The 12,549-nt window shown below is 44.8% G+C and overlaps 1 protein-coding gene across 1 annotated transcript in view; it reads right to left on the bottom strand.

Moving 5' to 3' along the window:
* Positions 1–265: 265 nt before the first annotated feature.
* Positions 266–12,549, bottom strand: part of INHBA (inhibin subunit beta A) — a 13,004-nt gene continuing 720 nt past the window's right edge. Inside the window, exons 2-3 of the mRNA XM_029918593.1 lie at positions 12,252–12,521; positions 266–3,374 (exon numbers count right to left, since the gene is read on the bottom strand). Of these exons, the coding sequence (XP_029774453.1) occupies positions 2,434–3,374; positions 12,252–12,521 (1,211 nt within the window). The 3' untranslated portion in view covers positions 266–2,433. The remainder of the gene's footprint in view (positions 3,375–12,251; positions 12,522–12,549) is intronic.

Raw genomic sequence — 12,549 nt, 5'->3', positions numbered from 1 at the left:
TCTCACTATTTTATATTCCTACAATTAATTTTTTTAATCTATGAATAGATATAGGGCTGAAGGGTTCAGTATTTTACAAAATACAAATGAATGCAATTTTTCCAAATTATTAGTTTTTTTCAACTTTTGCAAACTTCAAACAAGTCAATAAAAATAAGGCTCTGTATTTTTAAAAGCATATAAATGAATAACTTATGAGCTATCCTAGGCAAGCTAAATACTGTGGAATAAATTAGTAGAAATTTAGCTTTAAGCATGTACTTTGATATTTATAAAACACAATGTTTTTTTTTCTTTTTTGCATCTGAGTCAATACATACAAACTTATGTATGAAGAGTTTTGGCTGTAAATTAAATAAAATATTAGGGATTTTTACCATTGCTACCACCTCTGTAGTTCTCTTTTTTTACTCTCAAACTCTTAAGACCTTCCCTCAAGTTATTTAGCTTTTAACTAGTGACAACAACTTTATTTACCCAGCAAGTAAAATTTCTCACAAGCAGGCCTTAATCATCAAAAAAAAAAAAAAAAAATTACCCAAAGGTCTAAAGATTAATTTTTGCTTTCTGAAAAAATTTTCTGATTTAAGATTGATTCCAATAGATATAATAAATATAAGTTACCAACAACAACAAAAATTCAGATCAGTCTAGAACCTTGAAGAACATGAGTTTCCTGTTTTCCCTGGTGGGATGGAGGTGGGGGACAAGAAAGAGGAGGGAACTGAGTCCCTGCACATTGAAAGAGGGTCTTGCAGAATATTCACTGGCATTTCCAGGCTTCTTCCCATCCAAATTTTTGAAATGTGCCCACCTAGTTCAGAGTAAAAGCAAAAACTATAGCCTATCCTTCTTAAAAATACTGTGTTTTGCACACAAACATTCATTGCTTTAAGAACATTAAAAAAATGACAGCCTGAAGTCCTTAAAATGTGTATGTGGAATGATGCAATACATGTATATATACACACAGGTACGCATATGTACAAGCAATGTATATATACACATACAAGCATGTAGTGTTCCATGAATCCGATTGAACTTGATCTCCGACAGTGTACAACTACTGTACATCCAGTATGAAATGTCCTGTTTCATGGATGTCAAGGGAGTCAAAACCCAAACTTCTCAGGTCTTTGAAGCCTGAACACAATCCACCCTACTCCACCTTGAATCCCAACCCCTGACTCACTGATGGTGAATGATACCAACCACAGACAGACTGTTTAAAGGCTCACACAAATGTCTTTGGTGTATGTGTCTATTTTTTAAGGTACAAAATAATCATAATAATTATAATTATAATAATAAAAATAGCTATTTTGTGTGCTGTAGCAGTTCTTTTATAGCTCACATTAAGTGCAGCTCTGAACCCCCCCACCCCCACCCACAGAAAATACTTGTTAAATAAGGGATTAGACAGGTCAAACACCATTGTAGTGCAAATAGTAAACGATAAAAAAAAAACAACATTTACAAAATATAGAAATGTTTGGATCCAACAGATGGACAAACATATTCCTTTCAAGTATCTCTCCTTGAAGAAAATAAAAATTAATCAGGTTACTTCCAATACAAAAAAGTCTCTCTTTTTGTTCTCTCTCAGGTAAACAGTTTCAAACCTATTAGGTTGCATAGTTCTAAGATCATAAGCACCTTAACGAAATGTAACTTGGTATTCTTTGTTCCTTGATTTTTCTCTCTTCCCATTCATGTTCTCAATTTTTTTTTTAGGTTGGTTTTGTTTTGTTTTGCTTTGTTGCAAAACTGGTGCAGAAAAGGAAGTGTACCACCTGCACACTATCGTTCTCTTACCAGTACGTGTGTGTGCACGGGCCGTGTGGAAATGCGTCTGTGTGTGTGTGTGTGTGTGTGTGTATGTGTGTGTGTGTGTGTGTGTGTGTGTGTGTCTGTGGTGTGTGTGTCTGTGTGCATGTGTGCACGGGCTGATATACACAGAGAGAGGGTCACACAGACATACCTTACAACCTGGGTAACTGGATGGGTAAGTGCCTGTATCTGGCTCTTTCAAACTCATGGCTTTCTAGATGCTATTTGGGTTGTGCTAGCCGGCATCGCTGCAGACCAGACAAGTTGACTTCGAGGCTCACACTGAAGGGGGACTGAAAAGGAGGGGATGATACTCCCGTGCAAGCAACGGATGTCATCACTTTGATAGATATCAGAAGAAATGAAGGGCACGCCTTTCTCCCTTTCCCTCCCAATTCTCATCTTGTTCGTTGCTTCATCTCTGAGCCCTGGCTAAGGAATTTTTCCACATCTTCCTTCATCTGTTTCAGATTTTGTTTTTAGTTTTTTTTTAATTTCTATATATTTTTTTCTGCTTGTTTAACACCGAAACCTTAAACATTTCTTCACGTTGCCAGTCTTCTCTGGACAACTCTGGCTCCCGTCCCCCCTGGGCTGGGCGCTCTATGAGCACCCACACTCCTCCACTATCATGTTCTGAATGTCCTTTTTGATGATGTTCTGCCCATCATCATAGTACAGCATGGACATGGGTCTCAGCTTGGTGGGCACACAGCACGACTTGAGGTTGGCGAAGGGGCTGTGGCCCCGCATGCGGTAGTGGTTGATGACGGTCGAGTGAAAGGAAAGCGAGGACCCGGAGGTGCCTGCTATGTGGCTCGGGCACTCACCCTCGCAGTAGTTGGCGTGATAGCCGGAGGGAGCGATGATCCAGTCATTCCAGCCAATGTCCTTGAAACTAACAAAGAACTGTTTCTTACAACAGATGTTGACCTTGCCGTCACACTCCAAGCCCCGCCTCCGCCGCCGATGAGGGTGGTCTTCAGACTGGCGGGCCTGCAGCATGAGGAAAGGTCTGTGGGACTGCTCCTTGTCCTCATCTGCCCCTGCCCCTCCATCTCCTCCGTCCTTCCTCTTCCCTTCCCCCTCGTCTTCCTTCTTCTTCTTCTTGCCCAGGAGCACCAGGCTGGCGCCCGTCTCGTGGCACTGCTCACAGGCAATCCGAACGTCCAGGGAGCTCTTTCCCTGGTCCAGCAACCGCTGAATGCTGCTGGAGACCGGGAAGATGTGCCAGGTGCTCTTCCGCGCGTCGACCACCTTTTCCGATATCAATACTTCGTTCCTCTCCTCCATTAAGCCCACTTCCTCCGCCTCCTCCCCTGCGTCCACGCCGCCCTGGGGTTGCTTCTGCAAGAGCTGTATGGTGACTTTGGTCCTGGTCCTGTTGGCCTTGGGGACTTTGAGGAAGAGCCAGACTTCTGCACGCTCCACCACCGACAGGTCACTGCCTTCTTTGGAAATCTCAAAGTGCAGCGTTTTCCTGGCTGTGCCTGCAGACGAAACACAGCATAAGAGAGAGCGGGGACAGGCTGTTAGTTGTGATGTTGGTCACCAGTCACTAATTTCAGGCCTCTGCCACAGGCTGTCTCCAACAGGGGTCAGAGAATTATGGCCCACCGGCTGTAAGACCACTTTTGACATTTTTAAATGGTTGAAGAAAAATAGTGTTTTGGTGACATGTGAAAATTATATGAAATTGACACTTCAGTGCCTGTAATAAAGTTTAGCAGGACCACAGCAACACACATTTCTTTATAGGCTGTCTTGGGCCGCTTTTGCACTAGGTCACCAGCCACAACACAGACTGGCCCCAAAAGCTTAAAATCTCTGCTCTCTGGCCCTTTCCAGAGAAAGTTTGTCAGCTTTTGCTCTAGAAAGAAGGGAGCCCAGATCTCAGTCAGTGTCCAGATTCCTGGAAGGTCTGTGTCTGTTCACTAGCTGTTTAATCTCAGTTTCATCTTCTATAAAATGGGAATGGCATAATGACATTCGACCCGTCATGCCTCAGGTTTGGAAGGATCAAATGGGATCACGCAGATGAAAGCACATTGTGAGCTCTAGCAAGCCATGGAAGCAGTGCTGTTCCCACATAAATACACAAACACTCCCCCCTCATGGAAGTGCACACCGAGCCAGGCTCCTCCTCCCTCACCACAACCCACCCCACTCTTCCCTCATTTCTTTACTGGGCCACCACAACAGCCTTTTCTTGCATCTGTCTCTCCAGCACGGAGCCAGGCCCCTTTCCAATCATTTCAACATCGAGCAGGTATAAAACAGAAATGACGCAGGCCTCTGGGCTCTACCTCAACCCCAGCTCTCTCCCAGCACTCCGTCCTCTAAGGTGTAGTCACGCAATGTTTGAAGTCAGAAGCATCCTATGCTCTCTCTCACCTCCAGGCGGTGTGACTCTCCTCTAGAATCCTCCTGCTCCCAACACATCACACTCAGTGGCTGCCCTTGATAAGGTTTTGGTTTTCAGATGAGACCACACCACCTCCCTGACCCTCCTACCAGTCTCATTTAGGATGCCCCAGGTCTGAGATTCTATCCGTCTTCTTCACTGTCATGGTCCAGCATGTACCAGGAAGTAAGCAATTACTTGATTCTCTATTAACAGATGGAGGCATCTTTTGCATTGAGTTATATTAGATTAGGAGACACACCCCCAACTGCCATGTGCCCCATTTTTGCCTCCTTCTCTTCTGAATGCAGCTTAATGAGCCCCAATTACAGCAACTGCTAGTAACAGAGAGGCAATCCCCACAGTGGCAAGGCAACTGGATTTAGAGACCATTCGGTTCTTGCCTAGTTTACACTATTCCCTTCTCTTTCCATAAGCACCTGTATGTCTGTACATGTAACAACATTTACTGTTACTGGAAGGAGCAGGTGTCCAGACTGGAATTCTCTGGTTGATGAACCACCTTCCCTCAGTTCCACTTTTAGCACTTGGTGGTGTATGAAACATGCCCTCTTTTCACGGCCGCCTCCTGCATGTACCTGCTTATAACAGTCCCATGTACACCCATCTTGTACACAGATCTGAGAACAATGTTAGGAGAAGTTCATCTTAGAATTCACAACTCCCTAGGAGGGTCTCCCTGCCTGGATTTCTATAGCTAACGGAAATCCAGCCATACTTATCACTCTCAGCCCTGAGATGTTTACGGTACTATAAATTTTCGGCACTGATTCAAGTTCTCTGCAGCAGAAGGCAGGCTTTTCTGTGCATTGCACACTGTAGATTCTGTTCTTAATTTAACACACTCCGCACACTGCGATTCTGATAGTGGTAAATTCACTGAGGACAGGGCCAGGAAAGGCTACATATGTATACAAAAGATTCTCTGGCATCTTGGTATAAAGTTGCTAGGACCCTGGCCACAATGGGGGCTGCGGGGGGTGCAGGGGGCTCCCTTTGCCTCCAGCCTTAGGTCTCTGGCAGGAGTTAAAATGAATAATAAGGCTGGGTTTACGATTAGATCACCAGAGCGGAGAGCATTTGGAAGAAGGGGGGACTGTCTTTTTTTAGGGAGCATTTCTTTTCAAAACGTGAATGCAGAACGCCCCTCTGCTAAAAACTGGTGGGTTTTTCTGTTGCTGTTTGTTTTGTTTTAAGAAAGCGAAAGGGAAGATTCTAGGAAGGAGAGCTAAATGATTTAAATATAAAAAGACAATCGGCAGCAGATTTGAAGTGGTAGGGTCCTTCCGAAAGCCACCCAAGCCTCTGAGAGCCGGCCTGAAGGAGGGTGCAGGCTCCCTCCAGCGTGGGCACCACCACCCTGCCCCGCAGAGAATAGTAACAAGCTACTGCTGTTCTCCCGTCTGCCTCCACGCAGGCCAGCTTCTGAAACCTTAAACTGTGCAGGGTGCCACCCTAAAGACCGAGAGATAGTAGCTGCTAAATTAGAGAAGCCAGAGGGCACAAGGTTGTGTTTTGTTTTTCTAGGAAAGAGTGTGAAACTGGAGAATCTGACTCGTCCTCGGGATGGGAAAGCTCTCTGGGGTTCAGGTAACTCATTCCCACAGGCTCCGCTGGGCTTTCACCTGGGCTTGACAGGAGGGGCTGGGGCAAAAGTAGCCGGTCCTCGGGTAACAAGGGGGTCCGGATGCAGTGCGGACCAGTACACATCAGACTTCCTATGAACAGAGGCCAGAGAAGTCCATGGATGCTGGGGGTGGGGGGTGGGGGCTGAGGTGGCCTCACTGACCCACTTGATTGGAGCCTTGACAGCACATGCAAATTGCCTTTGTAGGTCACTGGCTTCCAGTAACAGCCTAGAGGAGAGCCCCTCAGTTCACAGGAGCAGGTTTCTAACGCAGGATATAGCCCCTCCCCTTCTTCACAGGCAGCTGTACTTGGAAGCAAATGATTTAGTGTTCCTGAGAGAGGATCATACAAAGAGAGTACTCATTAGAGGGGGCTCAATCTGTCAGGTGCTGTTATATTAGGATCAGAGAGGCATCATAAAATGACTTTCAACCTGGTCCTGGCTGATAATTAACTGCATGGCATCGCCTTCGTACTGTGGAGAGGCACAGTACTGATTTATGCGTTGGTTTAATTATCTGAGCTGAAAGGCTCTGTTCCCTGTATTTGCCTCCATTGCCTGCGTGCTGTATCTCTCCCCCATATTTCTGACATTTGGATTTTCCCCCTACTAATTGACATGCTTGTCGCCTCCTTCTCCTGGTGTCCATTTCTGGAACTGCTATTTGTATATTGCATGATATTTTATCAGGGAAAAAAAATAAAACAGATCCAATTGCATGAAAATGCTGTTGCCATAATGCTCAGGAGAACAGGGGGAAGAGAGAGAGATGCAAGTCTTCCTAATGTCTACCTTATATGCAGGTACATTTTAAAAGTTCTATTGTATTTGACTTATTAAGCAGTGCAATATTTTTTTTCTTTTACATTTAGCTTTCATTGCAGAAGGGGGTGGAGAGAATGAGACAGCTAGAAGCTGAGATGATTAATATTTATCAGGGCTGTAGCTTTCAGAGAGATATTACAACCCTCAAATTTCTTAGGTATGAAAAATATAACTAGTCACTTGATTATATTCCCTTTATCTGTATTTTACCTAAGACAGATTGTTATTCTGCAGTGATGCTTTTAGGATGCTCCAATCTTCAAATCTCTATGCATAACAATTTGAAAGAAATGGAAAGAGGTTGCCTGAGGCTGAGGTGTTTAGGATCAATTACTAATCAGTTTCAGGTTTGGCTTAAATATCTCCGGCATCAAATCTTGAAATGGAAGCCTTCCCACAATGCTTGGGAGCAGGTACAGCATTAGCTTATACAGGTGCGCTCTGGGTTCCTGCGTTATTACCTATCTAACTAGATAGAGCTGGTGGCTTTGCTAACCTTTCATTACCTACTCTCTGATAATATTCTTTTCATCCTCTGTGCTATTTTTTCCCTCCCGAGGCTCGTGAGCAAGGCTTGTATCACAGCCTGCTCTGCCTGAGTAATTCACTAAGAAAGTCCCACGCAAACCCATGTGGGTGATAATATTTCATCACTTAAACCTCTATGAGCTCGGGGGACACATTCCAAAGGGAGAGAGAAAGGTGCATAAAAATGAGTAGGAGGCTGAAAAATCGCACCTTACAGGGAAGACCTTTGAAATGTTGCCGAAATGTTGCCAGGGAAGGAGGGATTGGACCGAGGAAAGACCAGAAGCTAGAAGTTAGAACACTTGAAACACCTTTTCCTTTGCTTTCAGGATTTTTCAAATGATTTTAATAACTCAACCACGAACGCAGGCCTGCCACGGGTTAAGCAGCCTAACCCCTTGTTGTTCCCCTCCCCCTCACCAGGACTCAAAATTCTGCTCCCCCTCAAGCCCTGCACCTCAGATCCGTGGGCGGATGAACATTTCTCATGAAATAAACAATACAAGCAACACACACACACACACACACACACACACACACACACACACACAGTGTTTCATTTGTGTTCTGCTATGTTTTCTTCACCAGGGTCCTGCCCAGAGTATGCTCTCTTGTACCTATGGGTAATAATTATGTCTCAAATGTGAATGTGGAAAATCTTGTTTATAGATTTAAACTGGTCATGGGGGGGGGGGGCGCGCAGTGGCGGAAACCTCCTTGTAAAATACTGCTGTTACTTTAATTTTCCATTCTTCACCCAGGTTTCACTGTGCCTAGATATGTTATAGTCACTGGTATGAGCAGACAGAGCTACTGGTTACAGCATGTGTGTTTTCTGAAGCACTAACTTTACATTTGGGCTGTTTCCAGAAGTTTCTGCAGATGGTGGCAAGTGGGGTCTTAAAGGTTATGCCTCCCTTAACCTGCTGCAGAGGGTCTTACCTGTAGCAGAACTACAGGTTTGGTCATAAATTATCTGGATTGATTTTTTTTTTCAGCCTTAATATTTTTTTCTTACGATGTGCTATTGAATTGTAAATGCTCAGCCACATTCCTGTGTCTCCCATTCAAATAGTGATGAAATAGAGAGAGAGAGGGGCTTTTGGTTCCTAAAAGAAGTGGAAAAAAATTCTTAAGATTCAACCCACAGAAATTTCAGAGACCTCTTCCAAAGTTCCTGCGAACTTTTACACTTTGGGTTTTTGATTTAGGAACCAGTCGAGTATGAGGAATTCTGATCCACAGCTCATGGTCAAGTACAGTTTAGCAGAAGAGGGGCCAAGACAAATAATACGTTTTCACAAAAAGTGCCTGGGAAGGAAGGTATTACTCCCAGTTCTCCAAGTAGAAAAGCCGACTTTCTGCCCTCTGACAGTTCCCCACCCCCACTCCGATCCACCTACGTCACAGGCCCAAAACCATGAGGCATCCTGCTTCTGGTCTTTCCCCCACCATCTCGCTGCACACTCTCACTTCAGAAACAAACGCATCCCTCAACGCTGTACCCAATTTTTCACAAGGCATTCAGCAAACAGCCCTTTGCTCCCTCTTGGAAGTCACTTGTCATTTGTTGCTGGTGAAAAGCGTTGATAAGACAGGCAAACTAGGCAATGAAATGAGGGGAGCTGGAAGGCGTTTTTGTAAAAGCCCAGGCCGCCAGCCGTCTTAGGGAGAGATGTGTGAGCAGATCAGTATTGCTGATGATTCATGGTCACATTTCTCCATGCTCTGCTTCTGAAATGTATCATTTCCCTGTGTTCCATAGAGCTCAGGAATGTTCACATGTATCACTAGAATTCTCATTTCTTTTCTTCTCATTTACTGTATCACAGGTAGTCATGTTTCTCCCATCCCATAAAATCCTAACTTTTTTCTGGAGGAAAGGAAGCAGGGGGCAACTGACAATCACCAAGATTTGGGCGCTGCAGAATGGGGCTTCCAGGAGGTGAAATTGCCTTTCCCTAGATTAAATGGGAAGGAGCAAAAGTCTTTGGAATGCGCCCTCTTGTGGCCAATCATTGCCCATTATTGGGAGAAGAAAGCATGTAATCCCTAAAGGCACCCTTCAGTGACAGATAATTCACAGGAAAGTTCTTTAGATTGGCATGGATTGGTGGGAGTCAACTCCACCTTGAGATGGCTTTCTTGGGCTGAGGGAAAAGAGTCATCTGAGCAAGCCTTCTTAGATGCCTGTTTGGGAAGTGTCTATTTCTAATTCAAATCTTCTGTAACTGGAATCCTCCAAGAAGGGAGATTTAAGGGTTACTTTCAACAACACCTGGGCTTAGTGAGCATTTTCCATTTCTTGGTGTCTCATTTGTCTTTCTCTGTCTTTTCTCCAACAAGTGCTATCAATTTCTAAGTTGATTACCACAACCAGTATGCAAATCTGGTAGCATATGGAGACTCAGTGATAGGCTGACCAGATATTGTCAAGGATCACAAGAAGATCAAATAAGATATAGGAGTCAAGAAGGCCACTGATTTCAGCTTCGCTGACAATTCTAGAGAGAGCTGACTTGACTCTACCCATCCCTTCTTTTTCTTCCTTTACGGACGTAAGGGAAACACAGAGGATTCTGTGCCAGCCATCCAAAGAATGTAATCATTTTGGTGAGCAATCTTGGGTGACATGCATTAAAAAAAATAATTTTTATTTGCTGGGATAAATGTCAGAGAGCCTGAGAGCAATTTCTCACCACTTAGTTAGTAGCAACTCTGATCAGCTTTACAAAGATGGGGCTCTTTCCACCTGAACCCAATGGGACAAACTCCATTCCAAGAGTTCTAGATGCTTGAGCTTTTTGTAGTCGCTCAGCTGCTGGGCCACATCATAGCCTCATTCAACCATCAAGAAGGGCCAAGAACAAAAATTAAACAGAAATCCCCCCAGTTGGGGAATCTTAAGATTGAAAGATCCATCAGTGGGTATGTGTCGTATCATGGCATAGGGGACACTTATTGGCCTGGATTCTCCGCTACCCAATAGTTTAAAAGAGAAAGAAAAATGAATACTTTGCTATTCTCCAAATTCTTACAGTCTGACATAGCTTGGATATTATTAAGGTTGAACTATTCCAAAAGCAAGAAGACATTTTTGTATATTCAGATGATGAAGCTCTTTCCTGGTTAGCAAATTCAGCAACAAAATGCTCATATGGTACTCTACTTGGAGAGTGCACTGTCCACATAGCCATCATTAATTCCATGAAATCATAGTAAATCAACTTGAAGTTGAAGTGTGAAACTTCTCAGATGAGAAAAATAAGTTAAGTGTAATAAACCTTTTCTGTGACTCCAGCAGCTGACCCAAACTCAAGCTGTAAACTCAACCAGGAGGAGTTTTCCATTACAAACCTTAAACTGGAGTCAACGTGTGAGTCAAATGAATCACCTTTTTAAAAAGTAACTCAATTTCTTTTCAACTAAACACACAACTGAAAAATTAAAAAAAAAAAAAAAAAAAAAGACGAGATTTCAAATAAATAAGAAAAAGACCGGCACTGAGATGAAGGCCATAAGTAAGAAAGAATGTAAAAGGTCAAATTCTTTCACTGCAAAATCTCTCAATTTTGTGATTTGCTAGACAAGTCAGCTAAGTCACACACTATTGCCAGCATCAGGTGTATATTAAAAGTGGTCAAAGTCATAGGTATACTTAGTCATCCGATGCGGGTAAAGCCAATTGAGTAAGGCCTGCCATTAAAGCCATCATGTGTGGTAATTGGTATATAAAAACAGAGACAGGGCCCCTTTGTGTCAGCACTGGGAACAGACCTCTAGACCACTGGATCCAACCCCCACCCAACACTAGGCTTCATGTCAGTAAGCACTTTCTTTCCTACCTTGCCATCAAGAAAGGTTGAGGAAAAACGGAGTGTGCCACTTGAAAACTTCAACCTGACTTTTTCAATAAGCTTCAACAGATAAAGTCATAATTATTATGCCCTTTGGGGGCTGCATCGAGAAAGAGCTTTGAGAAAGAAAGACCTTCTTTTAAAAGAAGCTTCTGGTGAGGGAGAGAAAGACAGTGTCCTGCGGGGAAGCTTGTAGGACATCAGGGCTTCTCCTATGAGGGGAGCCAGGAAGCCAGCAGGCTATCTATCTGCTCCCCCAAAAGGATGCCCAGGTCTGGCATGGTTTTCTTGAAAACAGAACATCTGAGTCAACAGGTTTTCAGGATTGGAAATTCTGAGTGTTGCCTTAATTGTTTATACTGCTGCGGCAAACTTTTAAACAGTAATGCTGGGAGTCCCTGCACATACTTTACTGGCCATATGCTCTACCAAACAAAACAATGGCATTCCTTTCAAATGGATTTGGCAAGGGAAACAATTCTTTAGCCTGGCATTACCATGAAAGTAACACGGTCTGAACACATCTGTGTGCCTGGGCATGCTGGGGCTTGCAGGCAGGCCAAGGGTCTGTGTCACATAACTGTAAAAATAACCCAATAACTTGGCTCCAGGTCTGTGGCCGCCCTTCTGACAGGTATTTTCTATTCAGCAACAGGTTAGCGTGGTCCTGAGCCAAGGAATAGAATCTATTAAAGTTCTTCCTCTTAAGGATTGAGTGAGAGTTCAGTGCAGTATCTGCGAGCACTCTGTCAAGGTTGCGTTCCTTGCCAGAGAGCTCTTAGTAACTTTGCAGAGAACAAAACTCTTTTGTTGTTGTTGTTGTTGTTGTTGTTGTTGTTGTTGCTCAGAGAGCAAAAGTGAGTGTCCCGAGAAAGTGGCTGCGGGTTCACTGTCAACTGTCCCCCAAAGTCCCTCTTTACTGCCTTGAATGTGATGCCCGTGCTCTTCCAAAGCAGAGTTTCTAAAGGCAAAACTGTCACTAATAAATATGCCCTGCTTCTCTGGTGTGGCCCCTGACTGGACTTTTAAAGGGAAGGTTTGTTTTAAGACAATGACTTCATCCATGCCAGTCCACCCCGACCCGCACTCCGCGCCCCCCCACCCCCATGAAAAACTTTGGATGGGGTCCGGAAGCCTCCCGGGCTCCCCCCAGCACCCGAAAACGCCATGGCTTTCATCCGGCTGCTCGGATCTGGTTTCACAAGCTGGGCGAGGGAGCCTCCCGCAGCCAGGCTCCCGGCCCCACACTGGCCCTCGGAGCCCGCTCCGGGCTGAGCGGCGGAGTTCAGCAAGTGTGAGCTCGCCGTCTCCGGCCAGGGCTCAGCCTCGAATTCCGCGTCCGCGGAGAAGTCCTCCCCCCGCCCGCCCCCGCCCGCCACCCCCGCCTCCCCTCCGGCCCCGGCGCCACCGGCGCCCGGCACCGCACCTCCTCCCCGGGCAGAGCGCGCAGCCGG

Source organism: Suricata suricatta, chromosome 2 (genome assembly GCF_006229205.1).
Source record: "Suricata suricatta isolate VVHF042 chromosome 2, meerkat_22Aug2017_6uvM2_HiC, whole genome shotgun sequence".
In the NCBI taxonomy this organism is placed as follows: domain Eukaryota; kingdom Metazoa; phylum Chordata; class Mammalia; order Carnivora; family Herpestidae; genus Suricata; species Suricata suricatta.
Note: the sequence above shows the minus strand (reverse complement) of the source record. Positions and strands in the feature narration are given on the sequence as shown.